Source organism: Arachis stenosperma, chromosome 5 (assembly GCF_014773155.1).
Source record: "Arachis stenosperma cultivar V10309 chromosome 5, arast.V10309.gnm1.PFL2, whole genome shotgun sequence".
In the NCBI taxonomy this organism is placed as follows: Eukaryota; Viridiplantae; Streptophyta; class Magnoliopsida; order Fabales; family Fabaceae; genus Arachis; species Arachis stenosperma.
The window spans coordinates 117,742,744-117,768,538 of record NC_080381.1 but is presented as its reverse complement, the minus strand read 5'-3'; the positions used below and the strand labels follow the sequence as shown (position 1 = coordinate 117,768,538).

The window sequence follows — 25,795 nt, the reverse complement described above, 5'->3', positions numbered from 1 at the left end:
CTTCAACACCTAAATACCATAAAATAGGAAGAAGGAGTCATCTTGCAAATCAAAGAAGTGGAAGCGGATTTGGATGAAATAATTAAGGAGGAAGAAACTTGGTGGACTCAAAGATCCCGAACCAATTGGCTTAAGCATGGAGACCAAAACTTTATATTCTTTCACCAAAAAACTTCACAAAGAAAGAGTAGGAATTGGGTGAAAGCCATCAAGAATGACACCGGAGTAATACATGAGGAGGAGGAGAAAATTGAAGAGGTGATGGTGGAGTATTTTGATAACATTTTTAGGTCAGAGGGTGCGGAGGAAGCAAGACAAACGGCTGATGTAGTGAAGAATATGGTTAATGCGGAAAAAAGAGAATTCTTAGATCAATTTTTCACTGTTGAAGAAATAACCTATGCCCTTAAACAGATGCATCCAACCAAGGCACCAGAACCCGATGATATGCCGGTACTCTTTTACCAAAAAATGTGGAGAATTGTGGGTAATGATATTATTGATTATGTGTTTAATATTCTAAATCATGAAGTTGATCCCTCCCCTATTAATTCAACCCATATTTGTATGATTCCAAAAATCAAGAATCCTAGATATGCCAAAGGCTTTAGGCCCATCTCTTTATGTAATGTTGTTTTTAAATTAGTTACCAAAACTATTGCAAGTAAACTCAAACAACTTCTTCCGGATATTGTTGGAGAGTTACAAAGTGTCTTTGTGCAGGACAGGTTAATCACTGACAAAGAATTAGTGGCATTCGAAATTTTTTATTACATGAAGAAGAAGGTGACAGACCAAAAGGGGTACATTGGACTCAAATCAGACATGGCCAAGGTATATGATAGAATAGAGTGTTGCTTCTTGAAAGAGGTCATGATATTAATGGGTTTCTCACAAAGATGGGTGAATTTAATCCAAAGATGTGTTTCGACGGTGACTTTCTCAATTCTGGTTAATGAAATCCCAAGTAAACCAATTCAACCAACTTGGGGTTTTAGGTAGGGAGATCTTCTATCTCCCTACCTTTTTATTTTATGTACGGAAGTACTCTCAGGACTCCTAATCAAATAGTGAGATTATCAGAGGTATTAGAGTTGCTCGACAAACTCCCCAGATAAACTACCTATTTTTTGTGGATGATAGTATCTTGTTCTCTAGAGCATCTGACCAAGACATTCAGGGTATTAAGGAAGTTCTAACCCAATACCAAACAGCTTCAGGAAAGAATCAATTTGGATAAGTCAGAAATTTTTTTCAACTAAAATGTGCCTACTATCAGACAAAATCTTATCCAAGACTAGTTAGGGATAAAGGCGGTGGAACAACATTCAAAGTACTTGGGTTTGCCCACTTTCGTGGGAAGATAAAAAAAAGGTTTTTGATTTTATCCAGGAGAGAGTTTGGAAGAAGTTCAAGGGATGGAAGGAGAAATATCTCTCAAGAGTATAGAAGGAGACACTGATAAAAGCAATTGTACAGTCAATTCCTACTTATATCATAGGATGCTTTCAAATACCCAAAGGACTCTGCCAACACCTAGATGCCATAATAAGAAAATTTTACTGAGGAAATAAGAATGCGGCGAGAGGAAGATACAATGGATCAATTGGGATAAACTTTGTTCTAGCGAATCAGAAGGTGGATTAGGATTCCGAAAATTTGAGGTCTTTAATTCAGCACTTTTGACAGAACAAGGGTGGAGATTAATGACAAGACCTGAGTCTCTAGCAGCAAGAGTCCTAAAAGCAAAGCATTTTTCAAGAACCAGTTTGCTAAAAGCATCAGCAGGCTATGCACCAAGCTACACATGGAGAAGTATTTTGAATGCAAAAAAAGTTTTTGATTTGGGGGGGCTATAGAAGATAGAAAATGGAATGTCTATAAATATTTAGGGGTACCATAGCTACTAGAACAGAACAATCAGAGAATATGGAGCCCAATTAATACTTTAGATGAGAATGCAACTGTTAGAGAGTTAATGAATGATAAAGGAAATAGATGGGATATTCTGAAAATCAGGAACATGTTCATGGAGTTCGAAGCCTTAAAAATCATAAGAATTTCACATCCAATAATAGCACAACAAGATCAATATTGTTGAAAATTCTCAAGGAATGGGAAGTACAAAGTCAAGGATGCGTACCACAAGATCATAAAGCAAGAACAACTACGGAATAGAAGTGGGCTATCACCAAATCCAAAAAAGTCTCGATGGAAACAACTTTGGAAAGCAAAAGTCCACCCCCGCGCATTTCACTGTGCTTAGAGAATCCTTAATAAATCACTGCCAACAAAGTTGAACCTGCAAAAGAGAGATGTCAATTGTATTGCCCTCTGCCCTCGCTGTTGGAAGAACGAAGAGTCTGAAACTCACATTTTCAAGAATTGCAAATTTTCTCGAAGATTTTGGTTTCACTCCCCTTTGGCAATTCGAACGACTATAAATTCATCTATGAAAGCACCAGAGTGGATTGAATTTTTGCTAAAATCGCTTAATCCGCAAGATCAAGATTTGTTGTGCAGTTGTCTTCTATCTCTTTGGACAAGCCCTAACCATCTTATTTTCGAGAATAAAAAAGAATCTTCTACAGAAGCAGTTAATCGAGCAAGAAGAAAGCATGAGGAGTTCTTTTTTGCTTTGAGAATCACTGAAGCCAAGCTCCAATCACCTCCTCCTAGATCCAACAACTCCGAAAGATGGGTTTGTCCACCTACGAATTCCATTAAAATAAATGTGGATACATCTATTTTAGATAATGGATTGGTTAGCATAAAAATAGTGGCAAGAGATGATTTTGGTGCCATCTTAATGACTAGCACGTGGAAAGGAGACTTATTCCTTAACTCCCAAGAAGCTGAGGTATTATAACTCCCAAGAAGCTGAGGCATTAGCTTGTTTAATGGGTTTAGAAAAAATCCAATAATACTACTTTTTTGATGTTATTGTGGAGAATGATAATATAGAAGTTATTCAAAGTTTGAGATTTAACAAGAGTCAAAATAATTATTTTAGGTCTTTTATTGTTGATTGTTTTAATTAGCAACTAGTTTAAGATCGCTAGAGTTCTCTTATATAAAAAAAATGATAATGAAATAACTCATAAATTGACTAAAATAACTCTTATCAATTTAAATAAAATGTGTATAAAAAATGCTCAAACTAATATTTGTAATCTTATTTTTTTTAACACTGTTAAATCTATTCATGAATAAAAGCTACCTATTTATACGGCAAAAAAAAAAGTATAGGATTTGATTCAAAACTTTCAAACTATACAAATTCAATTAAAATTTGTGTAAAACCGTAGATATTAAAACTAAATCAGTAATTGATTCGATCAAGATATTAAATTATTGGATTTGATCGATATTCATTGGTTGAATTGTTTGTTTTGATATTAATTATTAAAATTAAATAAATATGTAAAATACAAAATAAAATATAATTTAATCAAAACTCTATTTTATATTTATATATATATATATATATATATATATATATATATATATATAATAAGTATCACTCATTTTACAGTTGTCTTAATGGCAAAAAAAGCCAAATGAATTTTTAGCTCCACTCCTAATTTTGTCGGTTAGATCGGATAATTGGTTTCCATAGATTTGACCAATGTTGACAAATTCAATTATAGGTTTGATCTGTATAATTAATCGAATTGGATAGATTACAAGTTCATAGGTTTTTTTGGCCGAATCAGATGGTGCAGTTCAAATATGACAAAATTGTATGTGAAACTATACAGGTTTTAAGAATAATATTTGTAATAAATTTGGATAGGTGCAGCATTGATTTGAATGTATTTTCACACATTTTTACTTTTTTTTTTCTTTATCTTTATTAATTTTTGGTAAATAGAGTTGGATCGAAAACTTTTGGATGCAAATAGAGTTTATGTTAAGAAATTTTCAACCCAACTATAGAATAATATTAAAGTGCCGTTGCTCCCACTCTTAGTTTCTCATGCAATAATCTAATTACGTTTTTACATGCACCCTCATCTCAGTTTAAAATTTGAAAAAAAGTTAAACGATACTGACAGTTTTAAACTGTCACAATCAACGAAAATCGTCACAAAATACTTAAACATCTATAATAATATATAATGTTAATACATAAAATTTAGTGTTCAATTTTTCTTTTTTATTTTAACCTTGTCAAATGTCAACATAATCTAAAACTAACTTTACAATGCATTTCATTACCAGTTACAAAAAAATTCATGCCGTAACTTCTTTCTCAATATTATTTGTTTGGCATATTAGTTAAGTTATTTAATTGGTATATAAAACATGCAAAAAAATTACACCTATCAAGTATTTCTTAAAATATTAGTATGTTAATTTTCTAAATGATTAATTATTTAAAGTACTAGATTTGATATTTAATTATGTAAATCACTGTATTTGTCATACAAAAAACACAAAAAACATGCATATACTAATAATAGAGTGAACAAACTCTATATAACATTAAAATATGACAAGATAAGAATTTTGTTAATTAATTTTAATTTTTTAAATAATTTAACAATCTAATAAATATCTGAATATATATTTTTTATTAGTTTAATCTTCATTATTATTTTCTTTTCTATTTCATGGGGCATGTAAGTTTTAATTTATTAATTTTTTATATATATTTTATTTTTTGAATTATTTTATTTTATTAGGTATTTTAATTTATTTTATTGTATTTTTTTTATTTTAAAAATCTTAGAGTCTAAAGAACTCTTGTTCAAACGATTTAAATCATATGATTAAAAAGTGGTTTAAGAGAATAGATTTAAATTTTGGTAATTTAATATTTATTAATGCATAACTACTAGAAGAGAAAAATTATTACATAAATAATAGAAATAAGTTGATAATATATAGGCTAATTTAGAAAATCAAAAGAAAGTAAAAAGTAACAAAAATTAACTTTATTTTTTAGGATAAATAAAAAGATGTGACATTTTATGCATTAGATAATTTAAATAATAATACTTATTATATAGGAAGTTAAAAAGATTTTTTATCTAAAAAAATTTCATAACAAAATTGAGTTTGGAGAGAGAAGGAGAGAGAGATGAAAATTTCTAACTAATTACAAAATTTTTCTATTTTTTTATGTAGTGTTTCACTTTAAGTAATTATTTTTTAGCCATAATATTTAAATGATAAATTCATCTCACCTTTATAATACGATAACATTATTTCAAAACATGCAAAACAAACTAGTAAAATACAATTTAATTAATGTGCACAATAAAATAAACATGAGACTTATATAGTAGTAGTCAAATGCGGATAACAATGATTACTTTTTGTCCAAGATTTTATATTAAACTGCGACTTCAATTTATAATTATTAATTAAAAAACTTACAATGATGTATTTTTATTTTTTATTATTTAGTTAAAAATAATATATTTTGATATTATTTTTTAGAATTATTTACATCAAATTTTGAAAATATAGCAAAAATTTTGAATATTTTTTGTCTTAAATTTCTTCTTAATCGAATAAAATAAGATAACTAACATGCACATCAAGAAAAAATTATGATTTTTATACATTTAGATATTCAAAAAACACAAAAATAATTCTTCTAACAAAATTTTAACAACTCAAAAAAATTAATAGAATTATTTATTATAAAGTAAAGTGATAGACAAAATAAAAAATTATAATAATGATACTTGGTGATAATTAATAATCATCGGGTGAAGAGAAGATGAAAATAAAACAAAAAAAAACAAAAAAAAGAGAACCATACAAGATCATAGTAGCGTTGAGACAATAATAAAAATATAAATTAACAATTTTAAAAAATAATAAAATTAAAAATAATTTTAAAAATTGAATAATAAACTTTAGAAAAAATATGTTTTATCAATTACAATTATGTATAAAAATAAAAAATACTTTAAATATAATTTTTTATTTCTGATTCAAATTAAATACTATTAAAAATAAATAAATAAACCTAATAACATTTATAAATAATTTATTTGTAAATAATATTTTTAATTTTTATTTTAATTTTTTTACACATAATAATAACAAAATAATTTTTTAATTTTTTATTTAATTTAAATTTATAAATTTTATATATTCTAAAAATTAAATAATTTTAAAAAATATTTTTGTTTTTAAATTTTTTATTCTTAATATTTAAATAATTTTATTATATTTTAAATTTTAAAAATAAAAATATAAAAAATTAATTTTTTAAAAATAATTGAAAAACCGCTAAACAGTATGCCGCTGGTTATGATAAAGCTTAAAACTGCCGAAATTTTTAGCCAAAATAATGACAGTCTATAAAACCATCATAATACCAATGTTATTTTAATCATCAAACCCTATATCCATTACTAGTCCTTCTTGCATGGGAAGTAGCCCTTTTTTCTGTTTGTTAATTGGAAGTAGCCCTTGAAATGGCATTTTATAATTAAAGAGTTAAGCCTATGACTCATCATGATGACCAAGAAAATGAAATCTCAGACCAATCATGTCAAGTTTTTTTAAAGATGAGATTATATATATATATATATATATATGAAAAAATATAGAGAATCAATCATTTTAGTGTACAATGTATACAATGAATTAAAAAAATAAGGTAAAATTTCAAATTAATAATTTAATTAATGATTTAATTTCAAAATTTGAAATTTAAAAAATTAGGATTAACATTTAAACGCATTCATACTACGTACGATTATTGCTAATCTCATCATAACCTCTAATACACGTTCAAAACGCGCTGTCATCATTCTCCAGTCGTCACCTCGGGCTGCTGCACCCCCACTGGCCGTATCGATACTGCCGCAGCCTCCTGCCGAAACTGCCAAAGCCTCACCTGACACCGCTATCCCTCCATAGCAAAGGTAAAGCCCCCCGCGTGGCTAAGACACTGAACGAAAAAATATTGATTTTTGGCCAATATCTGATTCTCATTTCTAATCTCTCATTTCTCATTTGAAATTGAATCAACGAGTTTTTTATTTCCGTCTCTAGCGGACCGTTTCACCAGTGCCTCAATAGGTGCCTCACCAATAATAAATAATGAGTTCAATGAACGTCGAATGTGTCATTGGAAAATTGTAGAAACTGTTTGGATGGTTTGATCAACTCGAACCTTTCTCAGTGTTGTGCCGAAAGCATGTGACTGGCGGGGTGTACCGATCTTTTACCACCACGGAAAGGAACTGCCTACTATCATCTTCATCACTGGCCGTCATCGGTAATTGTTGAACCGTTGAAGGAAGAGCAGCAGTGTTAGTTGTTGCATCGTTTTCAACACGGTCTTTTAGTGAAGTTACTTGGCCAGTTTAGGATGATCATTTTAGTAGGTATGCGGATGGTTATTTTAATTCTTATGTGGATGATTATTTTAATTGAATTGGATTTAGTTATATATAATTAAAATATGTTAGATGTTCAATTTATCAGGTATGCGGATGATTATTTTTATCCTCAAGTGGATGGTTATTTTCATTAGGGGTGAGTGACGCGGTGGCATCGTGTGGCAAGTCAAGCAGCAACGGTGAAGTAGGATGATTATTAATGAAGGTGGGGTGATAGCCGGTTAAAAAAAAAGAGGGTATTTGAGTAAAATGTTTTGGTAAATTAAGATTTGGAATGGTTATTTTTTTAGAATAATTAAGTGGAATTTTTTATTTAGGTAATTTGTGGAGTGTTTTTTATTTTTTATATGTATTTAACTAAATCTGTAATTCATTGTGCACATTGTAAAGATTCTTCATTGTAAATATTGGTGGCTAAGGTGGCTAAGGAGGGAAATCCAATCTGATTACAACATGTGGTAGAATATAGGGTAGATGACCAAAGGATTTGAACCCATTTGACCATGGTAAATTGGCTAATGAAAGTATAGTAAAAGATTAAAGATTTGAATCATAAACAAAAGTATTAAATATTTTTTTGTTGTACACAAAAAAAAGATATAAAAAATAAAAATAACTAACAGGGAGAGAATAGAAGAAAGAAGTTAGGCTGCGTCGTCGTTTAGCATAATTTGCCGGAGACGAACAGTGGGTTCCGACCACACTTCTTCTTCACATTGAGCTCCAAGCTTTGCTAGAAAATTTACAGCTCGATTAGCTTCTCTAGATACCAATACAAAGCGCACATCTCAAATCCCACCTTACTTAAGCTCGTTGCAGGATTATCATTTTAACATGAACTTCTGAATCAACTTCCATTTGTCGAGTCCAACTTCCAACTCTGAATCAGCAAAAGGACCTTTGCCGAGTTCACCTCGCAAATCACTATTGGGTTTCCCATTTTTCAGGTCATTGGAAGCCCCTTCGTTGTAGCATCAGATTAGAGTTTGGTCACAAACTTTGTTTCAAGGAGGAGCAGGAGAGGTCGATTGCAGTGTTGAAGGTATGCGCTCATGAAAGTAAAAGCGGAGTTAACCTTTGCGAGATCCAATTGGAAACCCACGTCAGAAAAAAAAGGGATCATTTTCCAGGTACAAAATTACGAAAAAGTCTTTGTGTAGTAAACTCACAGAAATGATTACGATTATCTCTAATTATCTCTTTCTCAGTAAGACAACAATATTGTTTTTCTCAACCAGGGGCGGAGCTTAGTTAAGACAAGGGGGGCCACGGCCCCCCAAATTTTTGATAAAAAATTAGTAATACTTCTTCAAAAAATAAAAAATTAATTCAATTGGCTCAAATACTTTGCTATGACTTAAAATATCAAAATTCAATATTCATCTCTTGCTTTATTGCACAGTAATTTTTAGTTTTAAATATTCAAAACATGTTGGATTTGGACTAAAATGAGTGTATTCGCATTTCGCAGCTCTCTATTCAATAAACAACACTCCCTCTACCTTTGGGTTCAAATATAAAAAGTTAGGTATTTAATATTATTTTATATTTTACTGTTTATTTAATTTAATTTTTTATATGATAAAAATATTAGAATATTTAATAAGTATTGATAATTTGTATTTGTCATTCTAACTTTTTTTTCACATATTTTACAGGATATATATTCAAATATTTATATAAAATAATCATGAAAAATCAAAGAATTGATGCAATTTTTAAGAGGAAGGCTAATATTCAAGAAGGAGAACATATAACTTTTATAATATTAACACCTGTAGATAGTTTTTCTACTTTAATGAATTACGAAAAAAGTAAGATACAACCTCCAAAAGTTCAAAGAGTTGCATCTGATGAGTTTGACCTTAATTCTTTGGAGTTTGACCCTAGAAAATTGTTTTAAATTTGACAATATCACCCAAATCAGAGAGATGAGGTTAGACAAATTTATTTTAAATAGAATTTATATCAAAAGCATCTTAACAATTATTTTCTATCTGTTCCCCCAAAATTTTATTTCGGGCTCCGCCACTGTTCTCAACCCACCTATACCACATGTACATTTGCAGGTCAAAGTATAGTCACCATTATCCAAGTGCCACGGGGTGCATCCAGACGTACTTCTGAAAGAACATACCAAGGGACCAATACATCCTGTCATCTCTATCCCGATTTCCCACTAAACTCATCTCAATTGGGGATTCAAGGGACCTTATGACAAGATCGTCATGGATGCCGATATGTTCTTTCTTTCCAATACTGGAACTTCTCATGGATCGGATCAGTTTCATTTCTGATAGGCAGGGTCCTCAAGAATGAGGCAAGCCTAGAGCATACGTGAAACTAGTAAGCAAAGATAAGCATATTGGAGACTCAAGATTTCAGAGAGAGAGAGATTTAGAGAGTATTCATGGTGAATATCTTACAATGGTTATATTGAAAGATCAACTTCTGGTTTTTTACAATGGGAGAGCCCTCTATATATAGAGGCTCTTGGGTAGTGGAGGATAAGAAAGAATCTTATCCATCATTACAACAAGACAAACAACTTTAAGCGAGCTACTTGAATACAGACACGTGGACCGCACTACTAAGAGATAAGAAGGAATCTTATCTTTGATTACATTATGACAGCTTTATCTCACATCACTCCTTTTGATTATAAAAGGACAAACTTACTTTATGTCACACCATATTTTACATGATTATAAAAGACAAAATATCATAATTACTTCTGGATATTATGATTGTTGCTGGGTCCCATTCTTTACGGACTGTATTTTGTAATGGGCTCATGTTCACCAATGTCATCCATAAGGTCATGTGGTCCTTTTGTGTATTGATCTTCAGTATCATCGTCTTCAATTCCAGCATCCACATGTGTTGGGCTTGGCGGTATTGGATAGACCCTTGATCCTGGTTCCTCATCTTCAATATTTCCGTAGCCATAGGTGGCTTGATCTTCAAGAGGAGAATTCCATGGGTGTTCATCCTGGTAGAGTGGTGGTGTAGGATAAATCACAGAGGAAGCAAGAAAGTTGGTTTGGAATTCTCTTAATTCTTCCTGTATAGTTCTGGAGGAGGAAGCTTCCTCTTCTGATGAAAGTGAGAGTCCTTCAATAGCTTGTGTGAGTACATCAACGTCAGGATTGTTGTGAAAGGTGAGATGTTTGGCCAGATTGTTGAGACAGTGTTTCTCATCTGTTGGCCATATCTTTGAATAACCAATAATGTTGATGTTGTTTCTGGTGTAAAGGATTCCTTGACGGGAAGCAAATAGCCTTCTTAAGACAAAGGCACAATAAAACCTGTGTCTCATCCTATCAGAAATGTTCCAAATGTCATGGTCTGTTAGTGCACTGAAGAGTTTTCCTCTCCAAAATTGGATAGGTGCAAACATCTTGAGAAGTTTCTCAAGATTTGTTCCCGAGAAGCTTTTGTCACAGAGAAATCTGTACATAGCAATTCCAGGAACTATGATGGCGCAATCGTACTGAACAGAGAGCGCCCACATGAACCACAGCATTTCTTCAGGAATTTCACCTTTGATGGTAGGTATGATATGATAAGGTGTTTTTGGGTGAAAGTGTTGAGGTTTTGCTGTGATTTGGGTAACAAGGAGGAGCCTGTGTAACCAGTAAAACAGGCATTCTTCGGCTAGGTTCTTGACTTCAGTAGCAGTCCTAGGTCGAAGGGAAAAAGGAAATGGTCCAGGTTCTCTTCTATAAAACTTATGATCTTGAGGGCAGTCTGGAAGAGGGAAGGTTGGTGGTGAAGCTCTATTCATGGTTAAGATATGAAGAACTTTGGGTGGAAGTTCTTTGGTTGGTCTAGAAAGGTAGTCAGCTATGGTGTTGTGGTTTCCCCTGATGTGTTTTACTGTGAATTTATAGCGTGAAAACCAATCTTTCCATCTTAGAAGTTGTGAGTTTGGTAGTATCTTCCCTTTGGTGTCCAGCATGGATGGAAAGGACGTATTGTCCATTTCCACAATGAAATGATATGCACTCAAGTGAAAGCTGAACTTCTCAATTCCTCTTTTGACTGCGAGGATCTCCTTGTATGTAGCATGGTAGTGTTTTTCTGACTCCTTGAACTGTCCGCTAGCATGCGCACAGTAATGTCTTATTCCATCAATCTCTTCAAGGAGAACAGCTCCCCAGTATTTATCACTAGTATCAGTTTGCAGGATGCGTTGTCCATTGCTAGGAATCTTCAATGGTGGGGGTTCCTGTGCTACCTCTTTCAGGTGCTTGACAGCTGTCGTCTGTTCAGGGCCCCAAGGTGGGGGTTGCTTTTTTAGTAACTTTGACAACTGGCTTGTGTGTCTCGTCACATCCGGAAGAAAGTCTCGGATGTAATTGATGATGCCTAAGAACTGTTGGACCTGCTTTGTCGTCAGGTAGTTATCAGGAAAGTTTAACAGTTCCTTTGAGATGTGCTTTCCAGGCTGGAAGAAACCATTATTGAAAATCATTCCCAAAAAATCAATTTGGGCCTGACCAATAAGGCTCTTTTTTTCGGATAGCATTATTCCATATTTTTCCACAATTTCAGTAAACTGGATCAGAAGGGCCTGATGAGTTGGGCCGTCCTTTGAGAACAGTAGGATGTCATCTATGTAGATGAGAGCTGAGTGGAGTATGGGCTCAAAGATTCTGATCATAGTTTTTTGGAATAATGATGGGGCTACCTTTAGTCCAAATGGCATGACAGTCCATTGGTACTGTGCATCAGGTATGCAAAAGCCCGTTTTATATCTGTCTTTGGGGTGGATACCCAATTGCCAAAATCCTGCCTTGAGGTCAAACTTACTGAAAAGTTTAGCTTCACTAAGCCGAGGAGTTATGGCGTCAATCCTTGGTAGTGGAAACTTGTCGTCTTGCAAGAAGAGGTTTAAGGGTTTGTAATCAATCACCAATCTCTTCTTTCCTCTGATCTGTTCAGATCTTTTTTCCACATAGAATGCTTGGCATGCCCAGTTGGAAGTCGTTGGTTCAATTAAACCTTGCTTCAGTAACGAAGCGCATTCTTCCTTTGCTAACTTCAGATCTTCAGGATTCATTCCTGAATGGGTTGCCTTGGTAGGGTTGATGTCTTCATTCTTCTTAAAGGGCAATTGAATGAAGAACTCTTGATTCTTCCATAAAGGAAGAGGGTGATCAAACTTGTCATGACTGTCACAACAAGTTTTCAGTAACCTGTTCTGAATAGCTTCATAGTCTGAAGGAGCCTTGCTAATTTCATAAATGCCTCTGTTTTCGAGAAATGGCAAGAACTTCTTTTTGAATTTTAGTCTTTCAGGCCATATTGACATTCCCTGTGTTTGGTAATATGCATCAAAACCAAACAGTACATCTTTCTCAGGGAGGTAGCTTCCCAGAACCTTCAGCCAAATTACCATTTCAGGAAATATTTGTAGCCCAATATTTCTTCTGGAAATACGGTCAATAACAAATCTTTCCTGGCTGGCTGTTGTGTAGGTCTTGTCATGAGGAGCCCAAATTTCATCAGGTAAGAGATTGGGCCTGACAACAGTTGCACAAGATCCTGTATCAAGCAATGCTATGGCCTTTTTTGGCACATCATACTTGGATGCCAAAAGTTTGACTTTAAAGTGAGGTCGTTGGATTCCGTCAATTCTTTTGGAACCTAAGCTTCCTAAACATCCTCCTTCTGTCATCCACTGTTGAGGCGGAGCAGGTGCCATATAGTGGATTGGTCTGTATTCATCATCAGAAGAATTGTCTTCAGGATCATGAAGCATGTACTTTGTATATTCATCTGCTTCTGACTGTTCTTCAAGGATAGATTCAAGATCTTCATCTTCTCGGGTTAAGACAGCATCTTGTAGAGATTGAAGCATCTTTATCTCCCTTTTGCTCGTTTGCTTCTTATTGGGACATTTCTTGGCAAAGTGCCCAGTTTGTCCACAAAGAAAGCATTTGTTGGTTCGCTTGTCCTTGAAAGTCTTTTTTCTGAAGAAACGCTTCTTTCCTTTGAACTTTCTTCTCCTACTGAAATGGCTTTGATCGAAATCTGATCGTCTGGTTCTTCTGAAGTGGTGCTTCTTTTTTGTGTGACAATCACAGGAGTCTTTATCCTTGCACTTGATCTGCAGATAAGACTTGTTGCACGCTCCCTTTAGTTTGAAGGAATTCTTGGCTAGCTGTTTGAACAGATCTTGCTGATTGCAGAGCTTATCAAGAGCTGCTAGAGCCAATTGATAGATTTCTCCGAAGGTTATTGTCGGAATATCCTTCTGGTAGATGGTCATTGTCCTTCGTATCTCTGGTAGGAGCTCTTTTGGAAGTGAAGCAAGATACACTTCCTTAAGCGTTGAGTTGCTCTGTCCTCCAAGGGGATAGTATTTGGCCTGCATTCTTTTGAAATGCTTTTCAAGATCTTTTTTATTGAGTGAACAGCATTTCATCTCGTAGTATTCTTGGGAATTTCTCTGCTGGATAATCCCAATGTCTCCTAGGAATTCTCTATGCAATCTTCCTAGAAACTGAGCAGCACTTCCACCAGTGAGCTGCATTCGCTCATACTCACTTAGTGTGTTTATCCATTCTCTAAGGTTGCCGGTCATCCTAGTGACAAACTCAGAGAGTACTTGCTGGATATCTGCATTAGGGCCGGTCATCTTAGTATCAATCCAGGCTCCAAAATCATTCAACCTTTCTCTGTACTTGTGAGGAGGAAGGTTATCAAAAGTGAAATAATGGTTGCCTGCTTTTGTCTGAGTGGACTTGATCTGTGGAGGATTATCATCTTCTTCTTCCACGACTATTCCTTCTCCTTCTTCTTCTGAGGTTGGGTTGGCCTGATCAACCATTGCTATTGCAGAAAGGTCTGCAATTTGATCTTCCTCAGATGATTCTTCAATCGAAAAGTCTGATGAGTCAGACGTTACTTCTTCAAACGAGTCACTTGAAGTGACGTCTGCATTAATCATTCCGATTGTCTCCCTTTCTGGTGCCTGTTCTTCTTGTCCTTTGGAAATTATCTCAGTTTTTTCCCCAGAGATTTCTCCTCTGAGAAATTTTCTTTCTGACCATGGTGGATTATGCGTCCTTTTTTGTGAAGGTCCTGTAGGTTGGACCGGGTGTGGCTTAGGCTTTGTGTGTAGTCTTCGGGCAAGGTGATAATGGGTCTTAAAGATGTTGTCATAATCAGGTTCATTTATGGTTGGCTGCTGTGGAGGAATGTAAGTGGGTGTGTATATGGGATACTGTGGTGGATATAAGGCTAATGGATCTGTGGTCAAAGCTTGTGGCTTGGGTTGTCTGGCTTGGTCTTGTTCGATTTGTCTGATCTGGGCTTTAATACGGGTAAGCTCTTGGTCTTTCTTTTGGAAATCTGGGCCAAAGTAATGGGTTTGGATGTAAGTTTTTAGGTCTTGGTCAAGTTTTTGGGCTTGTATGGTCAGTCTATTTTTTAGCTCATCAACTTGGGTTTGAACTGAGTACACTTGTGAGGACAGGTTGTCTGTCTTTTCAACGAGTGTTTTCAAGGTGTGATCGATTCTTAACAGGACTTTGTTTTGGCTAACAGCATTCTCCGTTTGCCAATTCAGGACCTCATCTTGAGGTGAAGTTGACTGGACTCCTTGTGGAGTTACTCCTTTTGGGGCTATGTATGGCCGTCGAGTGATCCTTTGACTATCAGTGGAAATCTGCAAAGGAGGAAACTCTTGCTCATAAGGCTTGAGGGTTGCTATACATGGTACAGCAATAGGATTTGAGAACTGAGACCTAAGGGTCTTCTTTTTCTTCTGCCTTAGGTAAAACTTTGGTGGTTCTTCAGGGTCATCTGGTAGATGGGACTTTGGAGGGGCAGTACAGCTCTGCTTCCTGTTTTTCTTGGACTTCTTCTTTTTGTAGTAGTCCTCATCCTCTGATTCTCCCCAAGCATCACAGTCGCAATCTGAGTCACACATACTGTGATCAACATCCCATATGAAATGGCCATTAACGTGTGAGACATAGACTGGCTTTCCTTCTTCAAAGTAGTGAACTGGGGGGTCATCTTGATTACTGGTATGTTGAACAGTGAGAGGAGAGATCATATAGATCCTTCTGGAAGATGACTGTCTAGAAAAGGATGGTCGTCCTTCCGTTCCTGGCTTTTGAAAAACCGTTCTGACTGTTCCGTCAGTTTCTCGTGTGACCGCTGGTGGTGCTGTTGTATGGATGTCAGGAGTGCTTTGTGGAAAAGCTCTCTCATAGTTAGTAATCCATTCCAGTGGTATTATGGCAGCAAGTTCTTCTGGAGGGATCATCCTTGGGATGCTAACTATGGCCGGACCTTGATTCTTATCGGTGAACATCAAAAGAGCATCATGGGTAGTATTTGGAAGGTTCAGATCCAGGGCGTGATCTTGGATTCTGTACAACACCTGGTGATGGAGTGTTGCTTGTTCAGCACTGGCGTCTTGTGTAACACCAATCAACTGAATTTGTATTCGAATCCTGTGGGAAAGGGTTGGATCTGTAAGCCTGATAGTGAAATCTGGCGAGATTGTGAGAATCACACTCCCATTAGTGAGAGTGGATACAAGTGCTCCAATAAGCGCATGTTGGTATTCCTTGAAGGTGGTATCCAAAAGTGCAATCTTTGCGGTGACAGGCAGTCCTTTTCTGCCATGTAAGGTCAGAATCAACCTTATGGCTCCAAGGTGAAGGTGAGTATATCCTTGTGACAAGTATTCACGAATGAAATGGCCATATGAAATGGTCATTAACGTGTGAGACATAAACTGGCTTTCCTTCTTCAAAGTAGTGAACTGGGGGGTCATCTTGATTACTGGTATATTGAACAGTGAGAGGAGAGATCATATAGATCCTTCTGGAAGATGATCTATATGATCTCTCCTCTCACTGTTCAACATACCAGTAATCAAGATGACCCCCCAGTTCACTACTTTGAAGAAGGAAAGCCAGTCTATGTCTCACACGTTAATGGCCATTTCATATGGGATGTTGATCATAGTCTGAAGTGAGAGTCCTCACATATTTTTAATAAAGTAATTCATTATATATTAGAATAATCAAATTTATCAAAATAGAATAATTAACTTGCTTTATATTAATATAATCAAAATTTTTTCATGAACACAAATATATTTTTCTATATGATATATATTTGAGATTGAAAGAAAGTTTTCAGTGTATTCTTTACTTTTCTCTTTGAAAGTGAAGTGTTGATTAACAATAGGAAAAAAATGACAAAATTAAAATTTGTCACTTTTTTTATATACAAATGCTATGGATTAATTTGTTTATTTATTTTATTAAGAATTTAATTATTTAAAAAAAAGAAAAAAATAAAAAGGATAAATGTTGATGTATTTATTAACTCAAAAAAGTTAATTTTCAACTTTTTCCCCTAAAACATACTAAGAATAAATTTTGGGGATCACTCTTTCCCAAACTTTTCTTACCCCACATTAATATTTGCAGCCATCCTACTTATATTATCAGTGTTGCCGTATCTATGCAGCATACATAGCCATATGACAATTCCCCAATAAATTCTTTTTAATGTTGTTAGGTGAAAAAAGATAACGTCAATAAAATGCCTCTAGCTAATTTCTCTGTATAAAAATGTACAATTATACTAGATGTGTATTAAACACTAATTATCATGTGTCAATAAATTTGTTTGTTTTCTTTGAAAATCGCTTATAAAATAAACCGATAATAAGCGAAGGAAGGAGAATCAAATTTAACAAATCCTAGAAAGCATGCTAGTTTGATCAACCAAAAATGTCAATGGCCATGTTATTCTTCTTTGCAGCAACAATTGCATCCATAATAATAACAATCCTCCTAGTTCTCCATGTTCTTGATCGCAAAAGAAGTTGTAAAGACCCTCTTTTCATAGATTGGCCACTCTTTGGCATGTCATTTCAACTTCTTTACAACTTCCAAATTCATGATTTCTTAGCAAATGTCTTGAATCGCAAAGGAGGCACTGCTGAATTCATGGGACCTTGGTTCACCAACATGAACTTCTTGCTCTCTACCGATCCCATGAACGCACATCACGTATTCAGCAAGAATTTTGAAAACTATGTCAAGGGACCCGAGTTTCGCGACGTTTTCGATGTTTTCGGCGACGCCATAATCGTGACGGATGATCTTGAGAAATGGAGATACATGAAGTCTTTCTTCCTTTCTCTGATCAAGCATAAAGGTTTTGATATCTTCTTCGAGAAAACGATTCAGAACAAGGTGAAGAATAGTTTGCTTCCCGTGTTGGATCATGCATGGTTTCAAGGAACAGTGTTGGATCTTCAAGATGTCTTTTGTAGGTTCACATTTGATAACACAAGCTTGATGGTGTTAGGGTTTGATCCCAAATCCCTTTCCCTTGGATTCCCAACTGTTGAAGCTGAAAAGGCTTTTGATGATATTGAAAAATGCTTGTTCTACAGACAAATGGTGCCCAAAAGTGTTTGGAAGTTTCAAGAATGGCTCCAAATTGGTAATGAGAAGAAGATGGCGAAAGCGTGCAAGGTTTTCGACCATTTTCTTTGTACTCAAATAGCTTCTAAACTCGAAGAGCTAAGCAAAACTAAGAAAACTATGGACGCAAATAGCGATAAAACTATTCGATTCGATAGCTTTCTTGCTGAAGCTACAAGATACGAATCGCTCGATGCGAAACTTTTAAGAGATTATGGATTTAATTTTTTTGCTGCCGGCAGAGATACCATTGCCTCAGTTCTTACGTGGTTCTTTTGGCTTGTTGCTTCGCATCCGGCAGTAGAAGCTAAGATTCTGGAAGAAATAGAAAAAATTTTGGCGCTGTTGACAGGGGAAATTACAAAATTTTAAGCACAGAAGATGTGAAGAAGCTAGTTTATCTCCATGGCGCTTTGTGTGAAGTTTTAAGGCTTTTTCCTCCAATACCTATGGAGCGCAAGAAACCAATCAAAGCTGACATACTTCCAAGTGGACATGTTGTGGATTCGAATACGAATATCGTATTTTCTTTCTACGGAATGGGGAGATCGGAAGAAATTTGGGGGAAGGATTGCTTGGAGTTCAAGCCAGAGAGATGGATGAATGAAAAAGGTGGAATTGTTCATGTTCCTTCTTACAAATTCATTAGCTTCAATGCAGGAGCAAGGACTTGTTTGGGTAAAGATATGTCTTTCATTCAAATAAAGATTGTTACATCTGCTATTTTGCAAAATTATAGGGTTAGAATTGTGAAAGATCATTCTGATGAAGTTACACCGAGCCTTTCGATTATTCTTCTTATGAAGCATGGTTTGAAGGTCAAGATAACAAAAAGACAAGTTTGAGTAATGAATTTCAGTTTTAAATAAATGTATGAATCATATGTTGCTCAATAGTCAAAACTACATGTCGTGCCATAATGTATAAATAATTACTGTACGTGTGTTTTCATAATGTATAATAAGATGCGATAATGTTAGAGAAAAAAAAATTGGCATAATTTATCTTATTTAATATTTATTAATTATCGTGATAATTGATAAATATTAAATAAAATAAATATTAGTTGTTTTTGTTTATTTTTTTATTATTAAATATTTTTTAATAAAATGTGTAAAACTAGGTTGTGATAAACAAGGAAGGAAATAAAGTTTCTTTTGCTTATTCAGCAATTATGTTATTCTTTTCTTTTCATTTTATCGGTAGCTTTGTATTTATACGCAATATTTTTAGATAAAAATTTATTTCTACTGAAAATATTAATAATTATTGGAAAGTAATAAAAGTATTTTTAGAATGATATTTTGTTAATTTTGTATTTTAAAAATTTTTTATTTAATAATAAAAAGTATAGTAGATAAAAATTAATCAATAAATTTGTTGAAAACGGGACTAAAAGGTCAAAGAAAACAACAACAAAAAATTCTAAAAATGTAGCTATTCGAGATAAAAAAAAATCCCTTTGCAGTCATCATCCAAAATAAACCTTAAGTCTACTTTGTGGAATATGTACAAAATGATATATCCTGCATTCCCGCTCCTTTACTTAACCTATTCGTAGTAAACTAAATTTTTTTAAAAAAAAAATTAGACAATTTCTAATCTTAGATATTATATCATAAATTTGTATATTATAGATTTACTTACACACCTAATATTTTTAAGAGTTCTTATCAACTATATTTAATAAAATTAGGTTCATAAAATATTTTAGTATTTATACAAATAGAGAACAAGGCCACAAAAGCCAAACGGGATTTTTTTGTCAAAAAATTAGTTAGTGCTTAGTGGGTTTGGATTAAAGTTATTACATTTGGACCCTACCAAAAATAATAAACTTATTACATTTGTAAACATTTTTGTTAAAATAAATAAATATTAACACATAATATAGTTAGATAAACTAAAAATAATTAAGACTTTAAACACAATTTTTACAGCTATTTCATCAATGTATGTCTCTATTTTTTCTTATTATTTTCAGATTACACAATAGATGTGACTAGACGTCTTGACTACAAATTAGATAAATAGAAATGGTGATTTGTCTTTTGTATTTTCTTTTATAGATAAGTTTGTTTTTCTTCTAAGTATTTTAATATTTTTATTCTAACAGAATTATTACTACATAAGACTATCCCAAATTTCCAATTGTTCAAGGCAATTAATTTCCAATGAAATCATCACATAGCTTTTGGTTCTTTAGATTCCAATAAAGACTGAAGAGCTCTATACAAAACCCCTATTTTGGAGGTGAGATGAATTTCGGCCATGAATGGATCAATCAATTTCAATGATGAGAAAGTACGGAACAATACTTTTTTTAATAACGTAAATAATAAATTAAAAAAATATTAATTTTAATTTTAAAAATTAAAATTAAAATTAATTTAGTTTAATCATAATAAAAAAAATTAATTTTAATTTTAAAAATAAAATTTAAATTAATTTGATTTTGAATTTTTTTTTGTCGCAACTGTTCTCTCGCAATCCTATGCCATCACCGCCGTTGCTGTATCGCGACTCCGATATCCCAGCAGCGGCTGTCTCGTTACTTATTTTTTATCAACTAAGTTGGATGTTTATTTTATTATGTATGCAGATGGTTCTTTTCATTCTAAAGTGAATGTTTATTTGAGTATACCGTTCGTTTTTACTTGATTTGCATGATTCTGCATGCACATTCTCCTAGGATGTTCATTTTACTGTGTATACGGATGGTTCTTTTCACTAAGATGTAGATGTTCATTATTTAACACCATTCAAAGAAAATCCCCAATTTTTTTACCTCCAATATATGGTTTGAAAAAAGAAATAGGGACAAACGCAATAAAAACACATAAGACTCACAGTGGGGAGGGTGGTGGCACAATGACAGACTAGGTCGGACTTGGATAGTGAAGACGCGCAGTAGGGAGGACTATCAGCGCTGGTTCGAAGCTGCAGAAGTGGCCATGCTGAGCAGGAACACGGATTGGGGAGGACGTTGGACAAAGGTGCGTCGGGGCAGCAGCGGAACAGAAAAAGAGAAGGTGCCTTCGTTGCGGTGATGGCGAGCGAATGCGGCATTGAGAAGCTTCGTGCCTGCCACAGTGAGCGGCATTACAAGGAAGACGGCAATGAGCGTCGTTACAGGGGCTGCAGTGATGGAATGGTTGTGGTCATGGTTCTGAAAATCGGACCGGACTGGCCGGTTGAACCGGTCTAATCCGGAACCGATGACAAAAACGTTCTGGTCCACCTCTAAAAATCGTCCCTTTGCAGATCGCTGTAAAACCATCAAACCGGCCAGGAACCGATCAGTTGAACTGGACCGGTAACCGGCCGGTTCTTGATAAACGGCGTTGTTTTGATTTTTTTGGAAAAATCAAAAGCCCAACGTTGCCTTTACTCCCTCACGGCCTCATCCCTTTCCCCCAACATCCCCCAATTCGTGAATCCTTGAACTCTGAAGCAAAGTTAAAGCACCAAACCAAAACCCTAGGTTCTCCCTACAACGATTTTGCCGCAGTGCTACCGCCGTCCGTGCTGTTAGTGCCGTCCGTGGCCAAGCCCTCTCTTGTAGCTCGGTGTCCTCCTTCCCCCTGTCCTCTATTCGTCCTCCGTGGCTTCTCTGTTTCGTTGGCTTGGAGTAGCTCGCCGCCGTGTTGCCGCTCGCCGTCGTCTCCCCCTCGCCGTCCGTGTCTCCGTCGAAGGTTAATGTCACTACTTTCACTTCTTTGGTTATTGTTTGTGTCTCCATCTTCACTCCCCAGAGCCTTTTTTTGCTGATTTTTAATGTAAAATTGTGAAATTGCTAATTTTTGCTGATTTTGCTCTTTCTTTAATTCCTGAATTTTTTGTTGAAATTTTTTTGCTGCTGCTAAAAATAAAAATCAAATCATTATTGAAATTTTTGTTTAGGAATTAGGGATTACTTGTTGCTAGCTGTTTTAGCCTCATGATTATTGAATATATTTGCCACCCAACTTGTTAGAGAGGATTTCGCTGTATTCCATTTACTTTGGAAGAATATAGCAGGTGTCACTCATAAACCCCAATTTTGTGGTTTATCTTGTGTAGTATTTGGGGGGGGGGGGGTTTATTGATATTTTTCACACTTATTCATATAAAATGCATGGTTTTGTGTTTCCTTCCTTATTGTGCCTCATGGTTGAAAACATGCTTATTTGACCCTAAAAATGCTATATTTTAATTCTCTTCTATTATCATTCGATGCCGTGATACGCTTGTTGAGTGATTTCAGAGTTAATAGGGTAGCAATGGCCTTAGAAGATGGAAAGAGAGCATGCACAAGTGGAAGGGACATGGAAAATGGAGCTTTAGAGGAGTTAGCATCGACGCGCACACGTGACTGACGCGCACGTATGGATAAATGCATCAGGGACTCGCGCGCAAGAGCTGACGCATTTGCATGGATCGGTGAAAATCCCATCGACGCGTACACATGCCTGACGCGTATGCGTGGGTTGAAAAAGCAAATGATGCGCACGCGTGATGTGCAGTACGTGACCTCATTAATGAAATCGTGGCCAGCGATTTCTGAAGGGCTTTAGGCCCAAATTTAAGCTGATTCTGCCACTACTAGAAAATTAGTTATTACAGACGGATATTTCCGACGGATTTTATCCCACGGAAATACAGACAAAATTTCAGAGGGATTTTTTTGTCGGAAAACAAAAAAAATGAATTAGCATAAATTACAGACGAAAAACAAAATCCGTGGTTTAAGACAGCAGCGGGCAAAGACGTGGTTTGCATAAGGTCCTTTCAGCTCACGCAAAAGGCGTCGAAGATGGAGTACAAGGCAATTGAGAGTGTACTTCAAACTATTAATCCTCATAACGGGGAGGTACATTGTCAACTTTACTCTTCAACTTCAACCACAAGATGTTGAGATGAGGAAACAATACAAAAGCAATATGTTGCTTTTATAATTAGTATAGGAAATTGGAAAGAGTAATGAAAGTGTTTGTTTAATCCAATGAATGAGAGACTAAGTGTTTTGGTTTACTTTGTTAACGTAATATAGTTTGAATCCAGGGTTTGCTTCTGGCTTGTGAGTTGTGATTGCCAAATTGTCTCTTTTTTTGCTTGTCTTATTAACTTGACTTACTTTGTTTGCTTTGTCAGAAAGTTTGCCTTAGCTATAGATGTGCAGACATGGATAAGGAAATTCCTGCGCTCATGGGTGTTTCTAAGGCCATTTTAGAAAATGTTATATTCGTTCATCAAGATGAAGCAAATTGGCCACTGCAGGATCCTTCCACATTGAAGAAAAAGTTTGACGACATCTTTTCTGCAACTCGGTATCATTTGTGTTACTATACAATTCCTCTTTTATTAATCTTTTGTATGAAAAGGGTTACACATCACAGATCTACTTTGGATTTTCAACTTTTGTGAGCTTTGTATAATTCGGTTAACTTGTCTTTTACATATTGTGTTTGGTCAATGCATTCTGCCCACCCAAATTACCAAATTTCTCATCATTATGAAATTCAAGTTGTCTTCCATCTTGCTCAAGTAGGTAGTACATGAAATCAGCTGTCACTACATTGTAAAATTGCTTCAGAAGAATCTTACTATCATAAGTATGAAGCAACTTTCATTTATTTTTGTACCTTAGAAAATGTTACATGTTAGAAAAAGGTGGAGATGAAGAATGGAAACTTGGCGGATGATGGAGATGATGAAGCAGGGAGCTAGCTATCACAAACAGAGGAACATGAATAATAGAGGAAGATCCATTAGGCGTAGATGTAAATGCTTGCACGGTGCTCATTCTCTCCTACAAATTTAAATCTATCACAAACAGAGGAACATGAATAATAGAAGAAGATCCATTAGGCGTAGCATGTTTCATACCTCCCACCATATTCAACCTGTTCCTGCCACATTGTTTCATTATGTAGGAAATTTGTGTAGGAAATTGATGGCTTGAAGTCACGGGTGGTTGAATGTTCCAGAGACAAAAACATGATTAATATGGCGACAGAGGAAATGGGGCAGGCCATAGAGGAAGAACGAAGACTGCAACATTTGCTGTTCAAGTCCTTACTTCCTAAGGACGATGCTGATGAAAGAAACTGCATTTTGGAGGTTAGAGCAGGTGATGTGTCACTGTTGAATAAGAATATCTATTAGTTTTTATAATCAAAATTGTTCTCCGATGAATGTGTATCAAGTTGTCTTGGGTTATGTTGATTGTTTCTTACTTTTGTTCTGTTTTGACTTTATTTGTTGCCACTTTCATTTGCTTTTACCACTTTTGACAGGCACTGGTGGGGAAGAGGGCTTCTTTGTTTGCAATGGACATCTTCAAAATGTAAGGTTGCATTTGTGTCATCCAAATCAAAAGGGAACTACTGTTACAGTTTTCTAAAAAATGATATTGTCTAACATAATACAGGTACGAAAAGTATGCTCACAAGAATGGCTGGAAATTTGAAGTAGTAGATATTGCTCAATCAGATCTTAAAGGATACAAGGTACATATTTTGTACATTCTGTATGATCTGAGTTACCTGCTTTACTCAAGTTCCTGATATAGTAGAACTGCATTTCATCCTTCATCTGATGGATTTTTTGTTTGAACTTCACTTTCTCAGGAAGCTAGTGCAGCAATTGTAGGAGATGGTGCTTTTGGGAAACTAAAATTTGAAAGTGGAATCCATAGAGTACAGGTTTTGGGAAACAGTGTTTGAACTTCACTGTTATTGCTGACTTCTTTCTTCCTTTTTTTTTAAAAATAAAAAACAACAAAACAAAAGAGAGTTCCTGTGACAGAAAAATCAGGACGAGTTCATTCCAGTGCTGTTTCTTTTGCAATCCTCCTCAGGCCGATGAGGTAATTAAATAACTAATAGCTATCATTATGAAATAGTATTTTATGTTCAGTCTAGTATGAGACAATGATATGTTTAAGTATATGCAGGTTGATGCTCAATTGAAGAATGAAGACCTAAAAATTGATACCTATAGATCTAGTGGTTCGGGTGGTCAGCATGCAAATACAACAAACAGTGCTGTTAGAATAACTCACATTCCAACTGGGATTACAATTTTTATACAAAATGAGCGTTCTCAACACCAAGTGAGTATTTTCAAAATATTGGGCATAATTTTCATTTGATAATTTTCATTCTACATATGCTTTCTTATTTTTTGACATTAATAAAGTCCGCGTGATATTTATTATTAAGGTTTCAAGATTGCAAGCTGAGAGGGATCTTAGAGCGGCATTGGAAGTTGGATTGAGTATGTCTTCAGGATAGTTTTCCAATTCACGCGGCATGGATTCCAAGGTTCTTTCATTTCTAGCAAAACTTGATATTCTTTTTCCATTCTGATTTCTTTCTCTATATACACAATCTTACAAAATCGACTTATGCGAAGACAAAGGCCGAGCTGGAGGAGATTTCACTTGCTGAAGCTGATGTTGCCAGGTTGAAGCAGAAAGTTGCAGAACTTCACCATCAACTTAACCAGCAGCGACGGCATCACTATGGTTCACTTACAGATGTGGGTGATCGATACCAACATGCCCAAAACCATCCTCAGCAGTAAGTATGCCCAAGCAATGCTGAAACCAAGTTCTAAATCGCGTTTCTTTAATTTATAAGGACCTGCTTTTTGTTATGAATTAAAGTTTTCATAGCTTAAAATAACATGGCTATGCATTTTTTCTTTCATTTTCCTCAGGAAGGCTTGTTGGGCATAGATTGGAGAAATCTCAAAGGACATGTATTAGCAGCCGGTAATGGCAGTCGACAACCTACTCGAAAGCAATTTATAGTGATTCAAAAAGTACTGAGGCATCGACAAGCATGTCTGTAGATGAGCTTGGTGCCGTTGACTCCGCTGCTATGCCCTCCACCTCAAGGGCTGCAGAGGTAAGAATTTAGTTCTTAAGAATTGTGCCTTGGAAAGTGCCTCTTTTTCAAAATT

General features: G+C 35.0%; 2 protein-coding genes and 1 pseudogene across 2 annotated transcripts; all 3 read left to right on the top strand.

Annotated features, from left to right (window-relative positions):
* The first annotated feature begins 261 nt into the window (after positions 1 to 261).
* On the top strand, positions 262 to 1,002 carry LOC130981212 (uncharacterized). The gene has a single exon (XM_057904822.1). It carries the CDS (start codon positions 262 to 264, stop codon positions 1,000 to 1,002), a length of 741 nt encoding a protein of 246 aa, XP_057760805.1.
* Positions 1,003 to 17,149: 16,147 nt separating this feature from the next.
* LOC130981211 (alkane hydroxylase MAH1-like) lies at positions 17,150 to 18,217 on the top strand. Its single transcript, XM_057904820.1, has one exon. The coding sequence runs from the start codon at positions 17,150 to 17,152 to the stop codon at positions 18,215 to 18,217; it is 1,068 nt and encodes a 355-aa protein (XP_057760803.1).
* A 4,423-nt stretch (positions 18,218 to 22,640) lies between these two features.
* On the top strand, positions 22,641 to 25,414 carry LOC130981210 (peptide chain release factor 1, mitochondrial-like; annotated as a pseudogene).
* Positions 25,415 to 25,795: the final 381 nt, after the last annotated feature.

Coding starts and splice junctions, on each gene's coding strand:
- LOC130981211 (XM_057904820.1), top strand. CDS start 17,150: ATGGCCATGTTATTCTTCTTTGCAGCAACAATTGCATCCATAATAATA.
- LOC130981212 (XM_057904822.1), top strand. CDS start 262: ATGGTGGAGTATTTTGATAACATTTTTAGGTCAGAGGGTGCGGAGGAA.